General features: G+C 43.0%; 1 protein-coding gene across 1 annotated transcript in view; it reads right to left on the bottom strand.

Moving 5' to 3' along the window:
• The window catches only part of LOC120711646 (soluble starch synthase 3a, chloroplastic/amyloplastic-like), a 44,056-nt gene extending 20,110 nt beyond the window's left edge, over positions 1 to 23,946 (bottom strand). Inside the window, exons 1-7 of the mRNA XM_039997248.1 lie at positions 23,772 to 23,946; positions 23,051 to 23,114; positions 20,414 to 22,966; positions 19,947 to 20,161; positions 19,203 to 19,473; positions 18,332 to 18,507; positions 18,100 to 18,207 (exon numbers count right to left, since the gene is read on the bottom strand). Of these exons, the coding sequence (XP_039853182.1) occupies positions 18,100 to 18,207; positions 18,332 to 18,507; positions 19,203 to 19,473; positions 19,947 to 20,161; positions 20,414 to 22,966; positions 23,051 to 23,114; positions 23,772 to 23,861 (3,477 nt within the window). The 5' untranslated portion in view covers positions 23,862 to 23,946. The remainder of the gene's footprint in view (positions 1 to 18,099; positions 18,208 to 18,331; positions 18,508 to 19,202; positions 19,474 to 19,946; positions 20,162 to 20,413; positions 22,967 to 23,050; positions 23,115 to 23,771) is intronic.
• Positions 23,947 to 24,351: the final 405 nt, after the last annotated feature.

The raw sequence follows: 24,351 nt of genomic DNA, 5'->3' as shown, positions 1-24,351 counted from the left end.
TCTGACTCAGCCAAGGACCCTGGGGTTTAAATTCGAGAAAGGCCAGGGGGTTATTTGAATAGCTCAAGACACAGATGAATAGTGCCTTAGGGACTTCTTTGTGATGATTTTCAGTGATCTTTGAAATTCAATATCAATTCCTGGAAAATTCGTAAAATAGAAAATCTAGATGTTTTAGAATCCTCTTGAAGAGCTCTATGCAGTAGAACCATAATATGTTAGGCTTTAGTTGCAAGTTTTTGCTGAAAAATTTGATTTGTGTTACTAGTGCATATATATTAGTTGTTTTTATCTTTTTCTTATCTACTGTTTGAAGCCTGATCTTGCAATGAAATTTTTATGGTGATTTACTCTTATGTATATAGAGTTTCTATAAAAATTTCGAGCTCAGTTCTTATGTGTAGGTTTTTATTTGTTTTAATCCTTGTTTAATAGACTTTATTTATGATAAATAGTTTCTATTCTTGTTAAATCCTGAAAATATTCCTGAGTGTTCATCTGGAGTATCTTAGCTTGTCCAGGAAGTTTGAGCCTCAGTTCATGACTAGAACAGGATCAAAAAATGAATCTTGCTAATCTGTTGTTCTGTTTTGTTTATTTTCTCATAATTATATCTGTGTAGATAAAATCATGAAAAATTCACAGTAGTTAGTTCATTTCTGTTTAGATCTCCTGTTAAATTTTGAGCTTCTTCTTTGTTCTAGTTTGACCTGTATAATTCAAATTTGTTCAATGTGCTGTCTGAATGATTGATTTGTTCTGATTAAATGGTTAGATGTTATGGCATGATTTTTACAGGGTAGATTACTTTGTTCATGTTCTGTTTAGTGAAATTTTGGCAGAATTTATTACTGGTTATGCTCTGAGTGTTTAGTTTATTAGCAAACCATGTTTTGTTTGTTATAGAAAACCACCCCCACTTGTTTATGGAGTAGTCAACATCATTTGTGCTATTGATCATGATGCCTTGAGTAGTTAGGTTTGTTAGTTAACTACTCTATAAACGATTGCCCATGTGTTATGCTTGTTTGCCAGTTGTTAGCCTACAACTTTACCATGACAGGGGTATGTTCTTAATTATGTCACCTTTTGCATTTCATATAGATACGACTACGTTGACGGACGGGACGTACGAGTTGATCCCGGAGTCTGACGGAGGTGATCCAGAAGTACAGGTGAACGCAGCTGAACTAACTGAAGCCCCGAACCAAAGTTCGGAAGAACCCCAGGCTGTGTTAGCTAGCGACTACCGAGAAGGCAAGCCCCGGACATAACCTATACTTCAAATTAATACCATTTACTGTATTATTTACTTGTGCATTTACAGTTCTTAGGATTTGAATTGAAACCCTAGATGCATGATCCTAGGAACCTATGTACTGAAAACTAGACTTGAGTTCGACTACTTGCTAAGCTTATAGGACCGGTAAAAGTCGAGTGATTGCCTGTCACTCGCGAGCTTTATAGGAACTGCTTGTTTACTTTCTGTTATCAATATAAGGACGACGGACGGGGTTGTGTTCGATATCATGACCTTATGTGAGACCCCGTCTGTGTTGATGAACTTGCTAAGGTCGCGGTGTGTGGTAGCGGTGGTTAAGTTTTTGAAAGTACTAGCCACATGCCGTAAATATGGTACGCGGCAAGCCTAGTAGCCGATTGGACCGGGGAGTGGATATACCTCCCACTCTCTCTTAGGGATAGGTTTATTTTTATGTTGCGCAACACTACGACTTCTAGGGACAAGGGTGGACCGGACACGGGTGGACCTTGGAGCCCTGTAGTCGGGGAGAGTGGCACTATCCACAAGCCGGAAAGAAAGGTCAACGGTTGTTTGGGAACGACCCGACGGTGTTCCAGACGTGTGTGCTAGGTTTATCCTTGCAAGGTTGAATTTCGATTCAGAATCGTCCGCCTCTCACGATGATATGAGACTGCTTGATCCCTTTGCCACACAGAGTAATAAGAGCAACAATATTATTTATCAATCTTGTTGTTTGCTTAGTTTTCTACCATGTTTGGATAGTAGTTGCTTACATAGAATGGTTAAATCAACTAGAATCTTGAAAGTTAAAACTTGAAAGTAAGGATCTACTCTTTATTGCTTTTCAGCAAAAAAAGAAAACCAGAGCCTCACAAACCTTGCATAGTCTAGCTATAGTGGGCTACTTAGACCCGTTGACGGTTAAGTCTTGCTGAGTATTAGAATACTCAGTCTTGCTGTTGAAAACCTTTTTAGGTATGAGTTTTGAGGAGCAAATCGCTAGCTTGACCTACCCTTGCTCGTTGCCTCCTGGCTGGTCCGTAGAGTGGGACACGTCTTCGACCGGCAATGACTATGGCGAGTGATACCATGCTTGGGCTAGTCTGGTATCCTTTTGCGACGTGTTGTAGCCGTCGTGTTTTATCTTCCGCTGTCTAAACTCTGAATTTAAGTTATGGCTTGTATAACTGTTTACTAAGGTTGGTCTTGTAATAATACTTTAGAACTTGTTTGTAATAACTTTTATGCCTGTGATGTAAAACTTGTGGTTGTAATATCTCTGGACTCGCCTTCATGCGGGGTATGCTTGTTCGATCCGAGAACCGGTGGTTGTATCGGGACGTTACCCGACAGACCAAGGATTGTTCCGTTTGAAGTGCATTTGAGCCGGTGTTGCCTTTATGGTGATGGCCTGCGCACTTGAGCCGGGATAATTCAGGTGGTTCTGCCACACTCTCGCTCGCTCTCTCTCTCTCTCGCTCATGGCATGTGCACCAGCTGGATGTGAAGAATGCATTTCGCCATGGCACTTTATCAGAGATAGTCTACTGTAGTCAGCCGGCGGGTTTTGTGGATTCCAGTCGTCCGGACATGGTTTGCCGACTCAACAAGTCTCTCTATGGTCTGAAGCAAGCTCCTCGGGCTTGGTATTCTCGGTTTGCCACGTTCTTGCTAACATTGGTGTTCACAGAGGCCAAATCTGATACTTGTCTGTTCATCTACCGTCGTGGGGATGAGATTGCAAACCTGCTGCTCTATGTTGATGACATTGTTCTCATAGCCTCCAGTCAGTAGTTGCTTCAGCGCATCATCTCGTCTCTGCAGCAGGAATTTTCTATGAAGGATCTTGGTCAGCTCCATCACTTCTTGGGTGTTACTGTTGAGCCTCGCCCTTCTGGCCTTCTCCTTCACCAGCGGCAGTATGCACTTGATATTCTGGAGCGGGCTGGGATGACTGATTGCAAGCCCTGTTCCACTCCTGTCGACACTCAGGCGAAGCTGTCTGTGTGACACCCTAGGTGTCTGCACATTGGTGTTGCATACCTTTTATACATCATGTGCTTGTTTTGCTTGAAAAAGGACCTTTTTGTAATTATAAAAGGTTGTATGTGTAATATTGATTTTATGCAAGGGTCTTTCTATAGTTTAATTTGAATTGAATGTGTGTTTATAGCTTTTGTGGAGGGTATTTTTGCAAAATGTGGTGTAATCATTACATGGCAGGAATCTTTTCAATTCAGCCTAAATTTGAAGTGAAATTGCATTGAAAAAGACAAAATTCCTAGAATTCAAAATCCATCTTATGTTTTCAAATTTAGCTCTTGAATCTTTGATCAAATAAATTTTTGCACAACATCAAAGTTGTAGATCTTGAAAAATTGAACAACTTTCATGTTGGGCACTTTTTCATTTGAACCCTATTTTAAAAGTTATTGCTTGTTTACATTTGGGTCCCTGGAAATTTCAGAAATTGCAAAGCAGTCCATTTTCATCCACCTCAGGCCAACTCCTCTGCTGGCTCTGCCGCCGGCGTGTCGCCGCGCCGCCCACCGCTCTGGGCCGCCTCCCCGCGCCACCTCTTGCTGCGCTGGCTTCCACGCGTCGTGCCGAAGCTCCCCACCGCTCTACCCCTCGCGCTGGAGCCCTTAACCCCTTGCCACGCCACCCCGACGAGGTTCTGCGGCTGCCACCTCGCCGCCGCCATGGCTAGGCCGACGCAGCACCCCGGACTGCCCTCTATCGTGTGCAGCAGCACCACTGGAAGTTCCGCAACGCATTCCCCTCGTTCTCTCGCACGCTCCCTGCCCCGACTCCCCAAACCAGCGTCGCCGTTCATCCGTAACCCCGGCGAGCTCGACGCCGCCGCGGAGCCGCCACTGCAGCTCTCCTCCGCCCGCGCTAACCACACCAGCAGCTGTGCCTCGACCCCGCGCAGCTCACCGACCCATCCCCCTCGTCCAATTTTCACTGGAACACCCCGCCGCCGTTGAACATCCGCCGCCGCCGCCCTGCTCGCCGTGGAGCCGCTCCTCCTTCCTTCCTCTGCCCAAATCAAGCACCCCACTAGCTCCCTCATGTCGAGTTGAATCTCCCCGGCCACTCCACGCCACTTATACCCCACCGGAACACCTCCTCCGCCGCTAGCCGTCGCCACCGGAGCAACTGCTCCGCGGGGAACCTCCAATCCGGCCACCCCGAGCCCCAAGAAGACGACCAAAAGGTTCGCAAGGACATCCTCTTTCTTTTCCCTAACCTCCCCCCTCGCTCCCAGGGCCGGACCTCGCCGGGATCGGCAGCGCCGTGCCTTCTCTGTTTTCCTTCCTCAGCCAAGGACCTCGAGTTCAGAATTTGAAAAACTCCAGGGGGGCTGTCTGCGAAGCTCTAGACTCAGTTGAATAGTGCTCTAAGGACTTCTTTGTAATTTCTAGCTGCGAACTTTGAAATTCAGTAGAAATTCGTAGGAAATTCGTAAAAAGGCAAATCTTGATGTTTTGGAATCCTTGTGCAAAGATCTTTGCAGTAGAATCAAAATATTATGGTTGTTTGTTGAAAGTTTTTGCTGTATAAATGGTTTTGTGTCACTAGGTGCATAAATACTAGTTACTTTATCTTTTTCTTAAATATTGCTTGAAGCCATGTCTTGCAGTGAAATTTTTATGGTGATTTACTCATGTGACACTGGTATTTCAATAAAAATTTCATGGTCAGTTCTCTTGTGTTGCTATTTCTTTGATTTAATCCTTGTTTAGTATACTTTATTTATGGTAAATAGTTTATGCTAATTATAAATCATGAAAATATTTATGAGTGATATTGTTGAATAGTTCAGCTTATAAATAAAGTTTGAGCCTCAGTTCATGACTAGAACAGGAGCTAAAAATGAATCTTATTAATCTAGTGTCTGTGTTGTTTATTTTCTCAGAATTAATTCTGTGTAGAAAAAATCATGAAAAATTTACAGTACCTAGCTAATCCCTGTGTAGGCCTGCTTTTAAATTTTTAGCTTCTTTTTTGCTTTATCTTAATCTGTGTAATTCAATCTTGTTCTAGGTGTGGTATGAATGATTGAATTGTTATGAATAATTGGCTACATGTTTTGGCATGAATTTTACAGAATAGCCTACTATGTTCATGTTATGTTTAGTGTAATGTTTGCTAAATTTATTACTGTTTGTGCTCTAAGTTGTTTATTTATTAGCAAACCATAGTTTACTTGCTTTAGGAAACAACTCCCACTTCTTTAGGAAGTTAGTATAACTTTCTTGTGCTGTTGATCATGATGCCTTGTGTAGTTAGATTTGTTGAGTTACTACTCTATAAAAGATTGCCCATGTGTGTTTTTGTTTTGTTTGCTTAGCTTCTCTACATCGCGAGTGTGTTTATAATACTGTTCTTGCATTACATATAGATACGACTGCTTTATCGGACGGGACGTACGAGCTGATCCCGGATTCCGAAGGAGGTGATCTCGAAGCTCAAGCAAACACTGCAGTACTAACTGAAGCCCCGGACCAAAGTTCGGAAGAGCCTAGAGCAGAAATAGTTAGCGACTACCGAGAAGGCAAGCCCCGGACATAACCTATATTTCAAAGTATTATCATTTATTGTTATTACTTACTTGTGCATTTACAGTTCTTAGGATTTGAATTGAAACCCTAGATGCATGATCCTAGGAACCTATGTACTGAACACTAGACTTGAGTTCGACTACTTGCTAAGCTTATAGGACCGGTAAAAGTCGAGTGATTGCCTGTCACTCGCGAGCTTTAAAGGAACCGCTTGCTTACTTTCTGTTATCAATATAAGGACGACGGACGGGGTTGTGTTCGATATCATGACATTATGTGAGACCCCGTCTGTGTTGATGAACTTGCTAAGGTCGCGGTGTGTGGTAGTGCTGGTTAAGTTTTTGAACGTACTAGCCACATGCCGTAAATATGGTACGCGGTAAGCCTTGTAACCGATTGGACCGGGGAGTGGATATACTGACACTCTCTCTTAGAAATAGGTTTTTTAATTATGTTTATGTTGATCAACACCATGGGTGCAGGGAGGAAGTTGGTGCCCTATAGTCGGGGAGAGTGTTCCTATCCACAAGCCGGAAAGAAAGGCAAACGGTTGTTTGGGAACGACCTGACGGTGTTCCAAACGTGTGTGTTAGATCTGCCTGGCCAGGTTAACAAATTCGATTCGAATCGTCTGCTTCTCACAATTTGGGACTGCTTGATCTCTTTGCCACACAGAGTAATAAGAGCAATAATATTATGATCAATCTTGATGTTTGCTTAGAGTTCTCCCATGATTGGATAGTAGTTGCTTACATAGAATGGTTAATCCACTAGAATCTTGAAAGCTAAAACTTGAAATTAAGGACCTACTCTATTGCTTTTCAGCAAAAGGAAAACCAGAGCCTCACAGAACCTTGCATAGTCTAGCTAAAGTGGGCTACGTATACCCGTTGACGGTTAAATCTTGCTGAGAATTAGAATACTCAGCCTTGCTGTTGAAACCCTTTTTCAGGTACGAGTTTTGAGGAACAGATCGCTAGCTTGACCTATTCTTGCTCGTTGCCTCCTGGCTGGTCCGTAGAGTGGGATACGTCTTCGGCCGGCAATGACCTTGACGAGTGATACCTTGCTTGGGCTAGCTTGGTATACTTTTGCGACGTGTTGTAGCAGTCGTGTTTTATCTTCCACTGTTTTAACTCTGAAGTTTTACTCTTAAGGCTTTTATAACTGTCTTACTGAAGTTGGTTTTGTATTAGTACTTTGAACTGGTTTGTAATCTTTACCTTGCCTGTGTTGTAAAATTTGTGGTTGTAATATCTCTGGACTCGCCGTCGTGCGGGGTATGCTTGTTCGATCCGAGAACCGGTGGTTGTATCAGGACGTTACCCGATAGACCAAGAATTGTTCCGTTTGAAGTGCGTTTGAGCCAGTGTTGCCTTTATGGTGATGGCATGCGCACTTGAGCCGGGATAATTTAGGTGGTTCTGCTACAGCTGGTATCAGAGCTACAAGTATACACCAGAGGTGTTGGAACCATAAAAATCATTTTCCGTATAAAATTGGAACAACAAAGAATTTCAGAAAACTACGTTGGATTCGTTAAGGGTTGTGCATAGAACGTAAAGTCCTAGGGAATTTATGGGAATTACTATGTGGTTATTTATGTATGGTTTATGTTATCTGACTTCCAGCACTTTACATTTTGTTAAACCATACTCACAAGCAACTCTTAATTCCTGTAACGACGCACCTACGTTGAGGTAAGAAGGTAAGGATCCTCAGTCGGCTGAGGGAGCCTGACCTTCCCGTCGGTGATGCGAGCCGAACGCTGCCCTCAAGCAGTGGCTTACTTGAGGTGCTCCCAATATACCAACGGTTAGTTGACTATATTGGAAGTAAAGTGTACTCAGTCAGCTGAGGGAGTCTGACCTTCCCGTCTGCGATGCGAACCGAACGCTGTGCTCAAGCAGTGGCCTACTTGAGCTGCTGCCAATATATCGATCTCGATCGACTATATTGGGAGTAAAGGAACTTGTAAATACGCCACTGAGTAGCGTATGTTAACGTTGGCCATACGGTAGAAATTGTATGGCTGCCGCTTCTATAGTGAGCGGTAATGTATGGGGACGCTTTCATGAGTGCTGGCATGAAAGGTTCAATGGATATATATATATATATATATATATGTTCTGTCAATTTTCTGCAGGTACACTAACCGCGATTCGATAAGATAAGAATGGTTAGAATATATCGACTAGCTATATAGGGAGAGCCGTATCTATGTTATGCCACCGTGCTAACCACGTAAGTCCAACCATAGTTGGCAATTGTTTATCTTGTGAGGAATGAACAGGACGTACATGCATATTTGGTTGATGTTTGCTTTGATTCCTAGAATTGGAAAATGTACTTGAGTCTTCTTAAGGAATTTCTAGAGTTTGTTTTCATGACTATGTTTAGTGTGGTTAACAAAAGGGTGGAATGAAAACTTGGTTTGGGGAGTATGTTATTAGAGCACTTAGATTAAACCCAGGAAAGTCTATGGTTTGAGAGAGGGAGATTGAGTCATGTGTTTATCCTTAGTTCCATCTTGATGTCTTGATGATCTTTTCGTTCCATAGAATCTCAAATGATGAACCAGTACCATTGATTTTGGGAGCAAGAAAATTTCATCTAATGGATGTCTTCAATAATTACAGATGGTTGGTCATACTCGTGGAACGCCTGATGGCTTCGGCCGTGAGACTGGCAGTGGGTCTCAGCAGCCACCGCCGAATCTGGCTGAGTTAATGGCCTTGCAAACTGAATTGTTTCGCCAGCTGGTCCAAGAGCAGCAGAATCAGCCACACCAGCAGCACGGAGGACGGGATGCTCAACCTGCGGGTTACCAGGAATTCTTTGGTACCCAACCTCCACTTTTCAGCCGAGCTGATGACCCACTAGACGCCGATGCTTGGCTCTGTACTATCAATTCTAAGTTTGCTTTGCTAGCGGTACCTCGTGCTGATGCAAACAAGGCTCACTTTGCCGCCCAGCAACTTTGTGGTCCTGCACGTATATGGTGGGATCACTATTGTGCAATGCAGCCTGCTGAACATGTCATCTCTTGGGAGGAATTCCGAAATCCTTTTAGGTCACATCATATTCCTGAGGGACTGATTGAAAGAAAGTTGAATGAGTTCTTGGCTCTAAATCAAGGAACCCGCACTGTTCTTCAGTATGCACAGACCTTCAATCACCTGTGCCAGTATGCGGGCCATCATGCTGATACTGACGCCAAGAAACGTGATCATTTTCGTCGTGGCCTTACTACCAAGCTCAAAGAATGCCTGAACCTTGTTCAGCCCAACACTTACAATGAGCTGGTCAACCTGGCCATTACTCAAGAGGACTATTGCTGCATATCGTGCCGAAAAGAAGCGAAAGGCACCAACAGAACCCTCGAGTGCTCAGCCACCGAGATATCGTCTGGTGCAGAATACTCCACCAAGACCTCCACAAAGAAATGCCCCAATGGGCAGACTTGTCTTTAGGCCGCCTCAGCAACAAGGAGGATTCAGACCTCCAGTGCCTCAGCAGCAGCATTTTAGCCCAAGGCCAAATGCCCCGCAGTTCAATAATGGGAATGGTAATAATCGATGCTTCAACTGCGGCAGTACTTCTCACTTTGCCAAGAATTGTCCGCAGCCCAGAAAGAATTATCCAGGGCAGAACTCCAACCAGAACAACAATAAGGGCAAGGGCAAAAGGCAAATGGTGGAAGTCCGATAGGGACGAGTTAACTTTACTACTCTTGCAGAGCTTCCCGAAGGAGCACCAGTTATGTCGGGCACTTTCTCTATCCACAATAAACTCGCAGTCATATTATTTGATTCTGGTGCAACTCATAGCTTTATAAGTGCCAAATTTGGAGTAAGGGTAGGATTGGATTTTTGTCATGTCAAGAAATCTTATATGATAGCAACTCCTGGTGGAAAGATAGCATCCAATCAAATCACTACACATGTGCCACTTAAGTTGGGTAGCAAAGTGATAAAGACAGATTTGATCTTGTTGAACTTAGAAGGCATGGATGTTATTCTGGGCATGGATGTTATTCTGGGCATGGATTGGATGACTAAACATAAAGTACAGTTAGATATCTCTTCTCGAGCTATCGAGATAGATTCACCACATCAAGGAGCCACCATACTCTATCGGCCACAATGAGAGTGCTTCAACTCTTGTGCTTATGCCACAAAAGAAATTAAGATTGAAGATATTCCTGTTGTGTGTGAGTATGCGGATGTATTTCCAGATGATTTGCCTGGAATGCCTCCTGATAGAGACATCGAGTTCGTTATTGAGCTTCAACCCGGTACCCGCCCCTATTTCAAAGAGGTCGTACTGAATGCCTCCAAATGAGTTAGCAGAATTGAAAATCCAACTCCAAGACCTTCTTGACAAGGGCTTTATACATCCAAGTTCTTCACCCTGGGGATGTCCAGCCCTGTTTGTGAAGAAGAAGGACAACAGTTTGAGGCTATGTGTTGATTATCGACCACTCAATGCGGTCACTATTAAAAACAAGTATCCTCTTCCCCGCATTGATGTCCTATTTGATCAGTTAGCTGGAGCCAAGGTTTTCTCTAAGATTGATCTTCATTCTGGCTACCATCAAATAAAGATCAAGCCTTGTGATATTCCAAAGACTGCTTTCTCGACCAGATATGGACTCTATGAGTATCTGGTTATGTCTTTTGGTCTTACCAATGCCCCAGCATATTTTATGTACTTGATGAATTCAGTCTTCATGCCAGAGCTGGATAAATTCGTGGTGGTATTCATTGACGATATTTTGATCTACTCCAAGAATGAAGAAGATCATGCTGAGCATTTGCGTATCGTTCTTCAACGATTACGAGATCATCATCTTTATGCCAAATTCTCCAAGTGTGAATTTTGGTTGGATAGTGTGAAATTCTTAGGCCACACTATCTCCAGTGATGGTATATCCGTTGATCCAACTAAAGTACAAGAAGTGATGGATTGGGAATCTCCTACTTCAGTTCATCAAATTCGCAGTTTTCTTGGTTTAGCTAGATATTATCGTCGATTCATTCCTGATTTCTCCAGAATAGCCAAGCCTATGACGGAGTTATTAAAGAAGGGAGTAAAGTTTGTTTGGAATGATAAATGTGAAGAAGCTTTTCAAACTCTCAAAGCACGATTAACTACGGCTCCAGTGTTGGCTACACCGGACAGTACCAAACCTTTTGATGTCTATTGTGATGCTTCTAGTATGGGACTTGGTTGTGTGCTTATGCAAAACAATCGAGTTATTGCTTATGCATCAAGAGCTCTCCGGAATCATGAGAAGAATTATCCAACACATGATCTGGAGTTAGCAGCTGTCATACACGCTCTCAAGCTTTGGAGACATCATCTTATGGGAACTCATTGTAATATTTACACTGACCATAAGAGCCTCAAATATATTTTCACCCAAGCTGATCTCAACATGAGACAGAGACGCTGGCTAGAGTTGATAAAGGATTATGATCTAGAAGTGCACTATCATCCAGGAAAGGCTAATGTGGTTGCGGATGCACTCAGCCGCAAGTCACAATGCCATTGTCTATCGGTGGAGCCATTCAATGAAACTCTATGCCAGGAAATGATGAAGTTAAACCTAGAAATGGTACCTCAAGGAAGTTTGAACCATATATCTATTGAGCCTACACTTCATGATAGCATCATCATGGCACAATTACATGATGAGGGTATCAAAATCATTAAGGAAAGGTTGTCCCAAGGAGAAGCAAAGTACAAATGTTTCCGTGTGGATCATAGAGGAGTTTTATGGTTTGAATCTCGACTTGTTGTACCCAAGGATCATCAGCTTAGAAAGCAAATCCTTGATGAAGCACATCTATCGAAGTTTTCGATTCATCCCAGTAGTACCAAGATGTACCAAGATCTTAAACAAGATTTCTGGTGGACTCGAATGAAAAGAGAGATCGCCAGATATGTTTCTGAGTGTGATGTCTGTCAAAGAGTTAAGGCTAGTCACTTGAAAGTAGCTGGTACTCTACAACCTTTACCCATCCCATCCTGGAAATGGGAGGACATCAGTATGGATTTTATTATCGGTTTACCCAACACTTCTCAGAAGCATGATTCTGTTTGGGTAATCATTGATAGACTCACCAAGACCGCCCATTTTATTCCGGTGCATACGACTTATTATGCCAAGAAGTATGCAGAGATCTATCTTGATCAAATAGTCCGTTTGCATGGAGTTCCAAAGACGATCATTTCTGATCGCGGGGCTTAGTTTATTGCACGTTTCTGGGAGCAATTGCAAGAATCCCTTGGAATAAAATTGATTCGTAGTTCAGCCTATCATCCACAAACAGATGGGCAAACTGAACGAATCAATCAAATCCTTGAAGACATGTTGAGAGCATGTGCTATTCAATATGGCAAGAACTGGGATAAGTGCCTAGCACTGGCAGAGTTCTCGTATAATAACAGTTATCAATCCAGCATGCAAATGGCACCATTTGAAGCGTTATACGGTCGAAGGTGTCGAACTCCTTTGAGTTGGTCACAAGCTGGAGAACGCAAAATCTTTGGGCCAGATTTAGTCTCTGAGGCAGAGGAGAAAGTCAAAGTTGTCCAGACTAATCTTAAAGCAGCCCAATCAAGACAGAAAAGTTATGAAGACAAAAGAAGAGATCCTTTACAGTTCAAGGTAGGGGATTTCGTATATTTGCTAGTATCTCCTACTAGAGGTGTTCAACGCTTTGGTATCAAAGGGAAATTAGCACCCCGATACATCGGACCATTTGAAATCATTGAAACTTGTGGACCCGTTGCCTATCGACTTCGTCTTCCTTCTCAATTGGCCGCCATTCATGATGTATTCCATGTATCACAACTCCGGAAGTGCATCAAAGTACCTACTGAGATCCTTGAACCACAAGATATCGAGATTGAATCCGATCTATCTTATATGGAGTATCCAATCAAGATTCTTGACACCAAGGAAAGGAGTACTAGAAGGGAGAAAGTTAAAATGTACAAAATTCAGTGGAATCACCATACCGAGGAAGAAGCTACTTGGGAGACTGAAAATTTTCTGCAAAGAAAATTTTCTGACTTTCTTAGGACCAATTCAGGTATCCAATCTGTTCCATTCCTTTTCTTCCTGTAATCTCGGGGCGAGATTCCTTTTAGGGGGGAAGGCTGTGACACCCTAGGTGTCTGCACATTGGTGTTGCATACCTTTTATACATCATGTGCTTGTTTTGCTTGAAAAAGGACTTTTTTGTAATTATAAAAGGTTGTATGTGTAATATTGATTTTATGCAAGGGTCTTTCTATAGTTTAATTTGAATTGAATGTGTGTTTATAGCTTTTGTGGAGGGTATTTTTGCAAAATGTGGTGTAATCATTACATGGCAGGAATCTTTTCAATTCAGCCTAAATTTGAAGTGAAATTGCATTGAAAAAGACAAAATTCCTAGAATTCAAAATCCATCTTATGTTTTCAAATTTAGCTCTTGAATCTTTGATCAAATAAATTTTTGCACAACATCAAAGTTGTAGATCTTGAAAAATTGAACAACTTTCATGTTGGGCACTTTTTCATTTGAACCCTATTTTAAAAGTTATTGCTTGTTTACATTTGGGTCCCTGGAAATTTCAGAAATTGCAAAGCAGTCCATTTTCATCCACCTCAGGCCAACTCCTCTGCTGGCTCTGCCGCCGGCGTGTCGCCGCGCCGCCCACCGCTCTGGGCCGCCTCCCCGCGCCACCTCTTGCTGCGCTGGCTTCCACGCGTCGTGCCGAAGCTCCCCACCGCTCTACCCCTCGCGCTGGAGCCCTTAACCCCTTGCCACGCCACCCCGACGAGGTTCTGCGGCTGCCACCTCGCCGCCGCCATGGCTAGGCCGACGCAGCACCCCGGACTGCCCTCTATCGTGTGCAGCAGCACCACTGGAAGTTCCGCAACGCATTCCCCTCGTTCTCTCGCACGCTCCCTGCCCCGACTCCCCAAACCAGCGTCGCCGTTCATCCGTAACCCCAGCGAGCTCGACGCCGCCGCGGAGCCGCCACTGCAGCTCTCCTCCGCCCGCGCTAACCACACCAGCAGCTGTGCCTCAACCCCGCGCAGCTCACCGACCCATCCCCCTCGCCCAATTTTCACTGGAACACCCCGCCGCCGTTGAACATCCGCCGCCGCCGCCCTGCTCGCCGTGGAGCCGCTCCTCCTTCCTTCCTCTGCCCAAATCAAGCACCCCACTAGCTCCCTCATGTCGAGTTGAATCTCCCCGGCCACTCCACGCCACTTCTACCCCACCGGAACACCGCCTCCGCCGCTAGCCGTCGCCGCCGGAGCAACTGCTCCGCGGGGAACCTCCAATCCGGCCACCCCGAGCCCCAAGAAGACGACCAAAAGGTTCGCAAGGACCTCCTCTTTCTTTTCCCTAACCTCACCCTCGCTCCCAGGGCCGGACCTCGCCGGGATCGGCAGCGCCGTGCCTTCTCTATTTTCCTTCCTCAGCCAAGGACCTCGAGTTCAGAATTTGAAAAACTCCAGGGGGCTGTCTGCGAAGCTCTAGACTCAGTTGAATAGTGCTCTAAGGACTTCTTTGTAATTTCTAGCTGCGAACTTTGAAATTCAGTAGAAATTCGTAGGAAATTCGTAAAAAGGCAAATCTTGATGTTTTGGAATCCTTGTGCAAAGCTCTTTGAAGTAGAATCAAATATTATGGTTGTTTGTTGAAAGTTTTTGCTGTATAAATGGTTTTGTGTCACTAGGTGCATAAATACTAGTTGCTTTATCTTTTTCTTAAATATTGCCTGAAACCATGTCTTGCAGTGAAATTTTTATGGTGATTTACTCATGTGACACTAGTATTTCAATAAAAATTTCATGGTCAGTTCTCTTGTGTTGCTATTTCTTTGATTTAATCCTTGTTTAGTATACTTTATTTATGGTAAATAGTTTATGCTAATTATAAATCATGAAAATATTATTGAGTGATATTTTTGAATAGTTTAGCTTATAAATAAAGTTTGAGCCTCAGTTCATGACTAGAACAGAAGCTAAAAATGAATCTTATTAATTTGGTGTCTGTTTTGTTTATTTTCTCAGAATTAATTCTGTGTAGAAATAATCATGAAAAATTTATAGTACCTAGTTCATCCCAGTGTAGGCCTTCTTTTAAATTTTTAGCTTCTTTTTTGCTTTTATCTTAATCTGTGTAATTCAATCTTATTCTAGGTGTGGTATGAATGATTGAATTGTTATGAATAATTGGCTACATGTTTTGGCATGAATTTTACAGAATAGCCTACTATGTTCATGTTATGTTTAGTGTAATGTTTGCTAAATTTATTACTATTTGTGCTCTGAGTTGTTTATTTATTAGCAAACCATAGTTTACTTGCTTTAGGAAACAACTCCCACTTCTTTAGGAAGTTAGTATAACTTTCTTGTGCTGTTGATCATGATGCCTTGTATAGTTAGATTTGTTGAGTTACTACTCTATAAAAGATTGCCCATGTGTGTTTTTGTTTTGTTTGCTTAGCTTCTCTACATCGCGAGTGTGTTTATAATATTGTTCTTGCATTACATATAGATACGACTGCTTTATCGGACGGGACGTACGAGCTGATCCCGGATTCCGAAGGAGGTGATCTCGAAGCTCAAGCAAACACTGCAGTACTAACTGAAGCCCCGGACCAAAGTTCGGAAGAGCCTAGAGCTGAAATAGTTAGCGACTACCGAGAAGGCAAGCCCCGGACATAACCTATATTTCAAAGTATTATCATTTATTGTTATTACTTACTTGTGCATTTACAGTTCTTAGGATTTGAATTGAAACCCTAGATGCATGATCCTAGGAACCTATGTACTGAACACTAGACTTGAGTTCGACTACTTGCTAAGCTTATAGGACCGGTAAAAGTCGAGTGATTGCCTGTCACTCGCGAGCTTTATAGGAACCGCTTGTTTACTTTCTGTTATCAATATAAGGACGACGGACGGGGTTGTGTTCGATATCATGACATTATGTGAGACCCCGTCTGTGTTGATGAACTTGCTAAGGTCGTGGTGTGTGGTAGTGCTGGTTAAGTTTTTCAACGTACTAGCCACATGCCGTAAATATGGTACGCGGTAAGCCTAGTAACCGATTGGACCGGGGAGTGGATATACTGACACTCTCTCTTAGAAATAGGTTTTTTAATTATGTTTGTGTTGATCAACACCACGGGTGCAGGGAGAAAGTTGGTGCCCTGTAGTTGGGGAGAGTGTTCCTATCCACAAGCCGGAAAGAAAGGCAAACGGTTGTTTGGGAACGACCCGACGGTGTTTCAAACGTGTGTGTTAGGTCTGCCTGGCCAGGTTAACAAATTCGATTCGAATCGCCTCCTTCTCACAGTTTGGGACTGCTTGATCTTTTTGCCACACAGAGTAATAAGAGCAACAATATTATGATCAATCTTGATGTTTGCTTAGAGTTCTACCATGATTGGATATTAGTTGCTTACATAGAATGGTTAATCCACTAGAATCTTGAAAGCTAAAACATGAAAGTAAGGACCTACTCTTTATTGCTTTTCAGCAAAAGGAAAACCAGAGCCTCACAGAACCTTGCATAGTCTAGCTAAAGTGGGCTACGTATACCCGTTGACGGTTAAGTCTTGCTGAGTATTAGAATACTCAGCCTTGCTGTTGAAACCCTTTTTCAGGTACGAGTTTTGAGGAACAGATCGCTAGCTTGACCTATCCTTGCTCGTTGCCTCCTGGCTGGTCCGTAGAGTGGGATACGTCTTCGGCCGGCAATGACCTTGACGAGTGATACCTTGCTTGGGCTAGCTTGGTATACTTTTGCGACGTGTTATAGCCATCGTGTTTTATCTTCCGCTGTTTTAACTCTGAAGTTTTACTCTTAAGGCTTGTATAACTGTCTTACTGAAGTTGGTTTTGTATTAGTACTTTGAACTGGTTTGTAATCTTTACCTTGCCTGTGTTGTAAAATTTGTGGTTGTAATATCTCTGGACTCGCCTTCGTGCGGGGTATGCTTGTTCGATCCAAGAACCGGTGGTTGTATCAGGACGTTACCCGACAGACCAAGAATTGTTCCGTTTGAAGTGCGTTTGAGCCAGTGTTGCCTTTATGGTGATGGCCTGTGCACTTGAGCCGGGATAATTCAGGTGGTTCTGCCACAGCCTGCTGATATGGGTGACCCCGTGGCTGATTCTACTGCCTACCGGAGTCTTGCTGGTGCCTTGCAGTACCTCAGTTTCACCAGGCCGGACCTCACATATGCCGTTCAGCAGGTCTGCCTTCATATGCATGATCCCCGGGAGTCATATCTTACTGCGCTGAAGCGTCTCCTCCGCTACGTCCGTGGCACTGTTGACTACGGCCTAGTTCTTTACCGATCTCCCTCTGCTGAGCTTGTTGTCTACACCGATGCTGACTGGGCTGGCTGTCCGGACACTCGCCGCTCCACTTCTGGCTATGCCGTCTTCCTAGGCGGCAACCTTGTCTCTTGGTCGTCCAAGTGGCAGCTGGTTGTCTCCCGCTCTAGTGCTGAGACGGAGTACCGAGCTGTCGCTAACGGCGTGGCGAAGGCGTCCTGGCTACGACAGCTCTTGGCTGAGCTTCATAGCCCGCTCGCCAAGAGCACGCTCGTCTACTGCGACAACACCAGCGCCGTGTATCTCTCCACCAACCCCGTTCAGCATCAGCGGACGAAGCATGTGGAGATCGACTTGCACTTCGTTCGCGACCGGGTTGCTATCGGCGATGTTCGGGTCCTCCATGTCCCAACCACCTCCCAGTTTGCCGACATCTTCACCAAGGGTCTCCCCTCCTCGACTTTCTCGGAGTTTCGCTCCAGCCTCAACGTAGCAGGTGGCTAGTTGTGGCTGCCGGGGGGGTGTTGTCCCTGTGTGTGCTTTCTTTGTTGTCCAGTCTTGAACTCCACCGCGCCGGTAGTTCAGACTGCGGGGGGGGGTGTTGGTGTATATATAAGTGGCCCATATGGCCCATGTATTAGGCCCGTCTAGAGGCCAATGAGCATATTCCCTAACATTAAGCTACACATTGACAATTCCAATGTACTATGCATATTTAACACAACCTAGCCAACCATACAAGGAATGAGTGACTGAACTATGAGGAAGCACATGCATAAAAGAGTAGCACAGTAGACTTGATGCTCTAAACGTAGAGATGTAAACTTTCACTTGTTGCTACAAAACCACTACACTAGTCACAGCAGAGAAGCAGTAAGGGATGCAACAGCGCAGTTTTAACTTACATTGTTTAGATTCAAGCAGTCGTGCTTTGGAAGAATAACCTCAACATTGTGTCCTAAATCCTGGACAGCGCGTGAAAGACTAGTAACAACATCAGCAAGACCTCCAACCTATATATCATAGCATTGGTCAGACAGCATATATACTATTAACGTAATGCAACAATAAACGAGAAAAGGTGATGCATCTCATGTGTTGCTAATCACAGGAGTTTAACATAGGAACACAGATTACCTTCGCAATGGGAGCCATCTCAACAGCAATGTGGACTATGTGCATAGGAGGCTCCTTTGCAACGGAACCAAAAACAGGAATATGATAGTCCAACCCATTCCTGTTGTCATAAATTCCATCACCTTCTAACTCCGAGAAAACAAAATCCATCATATAGGCATCTCGTGGCACATTAACTGGAGAAGGAGGACTCTACTTCAGAAAGAAGAACAACTAAGGGGGGAAGGAGAATTATGCATCTCTGTGCTGCATTTAGGGGTGGTAATGGGCCATGGCTCTAGTGGCTTCTTCACAGCCCAATAAAGCCCTTAAATTATTTAGCTCAAAATTGTATAAGATTAGAGCTCGGCCCTTAGATTTTCTAGTTCAAAATCTTGGGCCCTTTACCGCCCCTAGCTGCATTAAACAATTACAAGGGAGCTCAAGGAGAAGTAATATCCCACTGCATGGATATGAAAACGATGTTCCAAAATAGGATACATGCAGCAGACAGGATTCAACATGAACTTGACCTAGTCTGTTTGCCACATTTTCCCAAGGTCTGTCTGACTGTCCAAGGGACAAGCAGCAGTGTGAACTCTTCTTTCTAAAAACTCCGTAAAAAGCTTAACACAACTTTTATGGCATTAAATTACCTAGCTCTTCTAAAAAAAATTGAGTCGTGCCATCATTTTGTTCAGAATTCATAAGTAAACACTATATGTTATATATACATATATATATATATGGATCAAAATCTGGAGGATAAATATGCTAGATTACTTAACCTACTTGATCAGTGCTCTAGCAGCTCATGGCTATATTAGTGGCATAAAAATGAACCGATGGGACAGTTATTGATTCTAGGAAAAATAACCTGGGAGGCTCGAACCTGTTGCTTTTAAGTGTGCACCATTTCCTGCTGTTACCATCTTCTGAGGTGGCAACACACCACCTGGATGCATCCAACGGTTAAAGGAACATTGAAACCAAACCTCCGGCTTTCCAGTTAGCACTGTATTAGAAGGATTGTAAAGCACATCAACAGTGTTTCCGGCATGTATTTCAAGTGGTTCAGTATAAACAATGTGTTTTTGAGAAACCAGAAACATTTTCATTGTCTTTTTCTTCATCTCAGCTTTCAGTTTTGCAGTTCTCTCAGCCTGTATTAGCAAAAGGAAGAAAAAGTCAACTAAAAGACTTCTCGCATGTCATTAAAATATCAAGAATTCAGTATAACATGCAAAAGAATTGCTCCCTTTCTTTGATCACATAAAGCACTACAATCAAAGCTCTGAAGAAATGCTGGCTAATTGGTTGGGCCATCACGAGTTACTGGTTAAACAGTTAGCAATTAACTTGAAAGTTTTAAGTGATGCTAATTCAAATGCGATGTCTTCAAAAGGCTAGTCTGCATAGCCGAATTTATTATACTATATATGTGAATGCGTAAAACAAAAAACAAGCAGAGATGAAAGTTGTTGTCTGCACAAAATGACTGGTCCTAGGCAAGTTCCTTTATTGATGAAGTTGTATCATGATTTTTTATATAGGATTGGTCCAGCTACAGCAAATGACCAGCAGGAACACATACTAGTCCGAACAACACAAGCATAAAGGTTCTGTTGCATCTTACCTTCCTTTTAGAAGTCTCCTCCCTTTCTCTCCTATCTTGTTGAAGCCTTGTATATGTCCACTGTTCTTCTTCCGCCCAATATTCTTCCTCAGTCATGTTATTCAGAAGGATAGCATGAAAATCCTGTCTTGCATTGTTGTCATAATTCCTTGCGTTACCTGGCGGCCCATCAGCGAAAACCCAGTCCAACACATATATTCTTTCAGGTAAGACAACTGGACATGAAGAGACAAGTGTTATCTTTGTAGTTAATGAAGTAAATACATAAATTAAAGAATCTAGAATAGGCCTTTAATCTTATCACATATGTACTTTAAGAAACCAACATCAGTGACTGCAAGCTTCTGTGGTTTTTAGTGAACGTTTTCCCACTACTAGCAATGTTATATTTAAAGATTACCCTGCTATCTTTAGAGTATGTTAAGAAGTTACAAATATCATCTGCAGATAAGTGTGAAACATCATACCATCTGCATACCACCAGTCACCATCTTTGTAATCAACATGAACAAGTCTTTCAGAAAAAGAGAGTCCATCAATCCAATTGTTGTAGCCCCCATGCATCCAAATCTCAGTACTGCGAACAAGGGGCCTCGAATTTCTGTTGTAGTACAATCTGACAGCAGCTCCTTGTCCAGTTAGGACAGGCTCTATGTACCACAAATTATCAACAGATGGCCGGGCTAAACCCAATACATTATGCAATTTATTCTTCTTCATCTCAACTTCAACCTTGGCTTGTGCCATGTCAGCTTCATCTTCTGCCCTTTCTTCTGCCTTTCGCCGCTGCTCTTCAGCTTGTCTCATCCTTTCAGCTTCTTCAATGGCAAGTCTCTCAAGTTCTCTTTTCTTTTCTTCAACCAAGAAACCCTCAAACAAATGTTCGTCCATGGTGTTTTCTATTTGTATCATAAAATCATTATTGCCATTATTTTCATATACTGTGAAGCCGTTAAAGAACACAAAATCTAATCTATATGCCTGCTTGGGAATATATAGTTTGCAACACCACCAGTCCCCTCCCAGTTCGCTCATGTGCAATTTTTCAGTGAAAAACCTCCACTTCCACCCATTGAATGCTCCTTTGATGAGTATGTCAGGCTCATTGGCCAAAGTTGATAAATCACGATTGAAATAGAGGTCAATAGTTGAATCAGCTTTTAATACCTCTGGAAAAGCAAAAAGCTTGCTTCCCAGAGAATAATTTTTTTGGGCAAGTTCTTGAAGCGTCCTCTGTAGTGCCTGCGGATCCACGTTATCGTGAGGTAACTCCTGGATATCTTGTTCGGCAAACATAGATGTCTCATCAACTTTACAATGTTCTTTATCCTCAGTTATCCCCACTCCATCTTCAGCCCATGAACTCTCCTTTTTAGAAAGCAGAAGAAGAAATTCAGCCTCGTTCATGGAGCTCCTTTCCTTGGTAGCAATCCACTGTTCTTCATCCACTCTAACACTTTTCTGCTCTTCAATCATCTCAAAATTTTCCTCCTCGGTAAGCAATGAATCATGAGTCCGAACAATGGCATGTTGTTTTGTTTGGGAATCTTTGGAGTTGCCAATAATTGGTATATCTTGTATATGGAAACCAACTATGGATTGTTTTTGTTCAGGGATATGAACAATTGACTGGTGCTGTTTGGGAAAATCAACAATAGATTGATCTGATGTACTATAAGCAATAATGGATTGGATTTTCTTAGGCACACCAACAATTGATTTATCTCTTCTATAAGAACCAACAATAGATTGATTTGATTTATTATAGCCAACAATGCATTGGATTGGCTCAGGCACGCCGACAATTGATTCATCTTGACAATGAGAACCATCAACAGATCGGTCTTGTTCATGCGAATTAACAATTGATAGATCTTGTTTATAGGAGCCAACAATTGCTTGTTTTTGCTCCAAGAAACTAATATCTTGTTTTGGGAAACCAAAAATGGCGTGGTTTTGCTCAGGAAATTGAACAATAGATAGGTCATGTTCACAGAATCCGTATGTTAATAGCTTTTGTTTATCAAAATAAGCGACATTTCCCCCTTGCTTATGGTAATCTACCACTGGCTGGTCTTCTACACATGAATCAATAGTTGATCCTTCTTCCTTCTCAACACTGAAAACTAAGTTGTGTTGTTCCTGTAGGCTCTTCGAATTTTCAGGTGAATCAATGGCATTGTCCTCCATGGATGTTGAAGGCAGTGCTGAACATTGCCCTTGCTCATTCTCTCCCTTAGCTAAGTTTTCTTCTGAACACTCTGCTGCAATATACATTGCTTTACCTGAAGAACTGCTTAAAAAATCCATCTCGAATATATTGGTCCCAACCTTAGCATGATCCACCACATTCAGTTCCCCCAGTCTTGATACATCCATCTCAAATGTAACTTCTTGATCAGCACGTGGTTCACCAACCTCATCCACATGCCCATTTATTCCACTGCTTGAAGCATTGCCTGATGACTCCGCAATAAATGTCTCATGTATAGCCTCAGCTTCATCTACCACTTCCCCCACTACAACACTATCTGATGCAATTCTTGATAAATCTACTACAAATATGTCTTCTTTAGTGTTAGCTTCATCTTTTGAATCCCATTCCCAAACTACAGCACTGCTCAACGCAGTTCCTGAGAAATCCACCTCAAATTTATCCTCTTCGACCTCAGCTTCATCCACTACTTCTAGTTCGCCTAATGATATATTAATCAATGCATTTCCTGGAAGTTCTGCCTCAAAAAAGTCCAACCCAGCTTCTTCTATTTCCCTAAATATTGGATACCTTGAAGCATTATGAAGCAGATCCTCTTTGGCAATTTCTGCACCTGTGCCACTTGTTGACTCTACCACATCAGTACTTAACTGTCTATTGTATGTACCAATAGTTTCTTCATCACAACCACGTTGTTCGCTCTTCTTCGTGCTTGATTCAATGGTAACTTTTTGAGCATAGCCTCTAAAAGCATTGACTTTTATCTTAGGATACACCATCCTCCTTGATTTCCTACTAGGACGGTCTGTATAATGAAATATAAGACAACATAAGGCCGGCAAAATATCCAATAGATCAAATAAGCTTTCAACAATATAGTTCTTCATACCTGAACTTGCTACTGGGCATCGAATAAGCCTGCTTATGGCACATCTACTAGTCCTAAACAAAGCCTTAAAATACAAAAACAACAACAAAAGTAAGTTCTGCAGCTTAAGATGTTTCGATCAAGATATCAAATTGCTAACAGTAACACAACGTTATGGTAAATTGTTAGATTCGATTCTTATTTTCATAAATTCACTATTGGATTATTATGCTGCGGGAAAAAGTACATACAAATTTCCCCAAGAAAAACAATGTGCCACTTCATGATACATCCCCAGCAATACCCTTCTGGAAATCACTTCAAAGATTGTAAGTAATCCAAGATCAGCCTGGATACTCAAAGTAAGAAAGCAACATTTCGCTAATCATACAGCAAAAAACAAATGAACCAGAAAAAACAATAACAAGCGGAGCACTTTTTTTCTCATAAGCACTTTCAGAAAGGGGAAACAGTAAATCACAATGCTTTCGCACAATATTAACATGCACTGCCAGAAAGAAAAGATTGCCCAAAATGGAGGCAATAAAACCCTCCCACGAATCACAGAACCTGCCGTAAAAAACACGATCCCCAAACCAAATGGCCTCAAAAATGAAAGGCCGAAACTAAGAGGAAAATACTATCTAATCAATAAACAGAGATATCAAGGGATCATATAGCAAAGCAGTCGCAGAGTTTTCTTTTTTTTAAACTTGCATCAAGGGATCATACACAACCATACCTGAGCAGGGCCCACAAACGCTGGACGGATCACGAGCGCTTGGTCGCTCAGGGGGCAAATAAGGCTCTGGGGCCGGAGCATCATCTCCATTGCTTAAGAAAAAACCTCCAAATCCCCACAAGAATCACACCCTTGGCTTCTTAATTAGTCTCCGCCCTCTCTGTTACGCTCCTGCGGCAGGAACTGAAATTAATTTGGAGTTGCGTAAACGGACAACACAGTGCACTGCCCACAATGCACCGTCGATGAATGGTGATTGCGGTCGGAAATGTTTCGAATGGTGGTGGTCTGGTGGATGGTGACGAGGGCGGGGGCAACGAAGATGCATTAGGCACAAGTTAAAGGCGGCAGAGGTTCAAGACGGGACGACGTCGGGAAGAGTTCCAAACTTCGACGGGGACCATTGCCGCGGGGACGATCCGAGATGGCACGAGATGCAGAGATGGAGAAGAAGATTACGAGCTTACGGACATGGCGTCGCGTCGCGGCGTGGCCTCCTCCGTCTCCGACGACGACGAAGACGTACGCGGGCGCGGCGGCGCTCCCCTGGAGCGGCGGCCGCTCGGTCGCTCACCCGCCG

The sequence above is a fragment of the Panicum virgatum genome, chromosome 6K, assembly GCF_016808335.1.
Source record: "Panicum virgatum strain AP13 chromosome 6K, P.virgatum_v5, whole genome shotgun sequence".
Classification (NCBI taxonomy): Eukaryota; Viridiplantae; Streptophyta; class Magnoliopsida; order Poales; family Poaceae; genus Panicum; species Panicum virgatum.
This window is presented reverse-complemented; position numbering and strand designations above follow the sequence as displayed.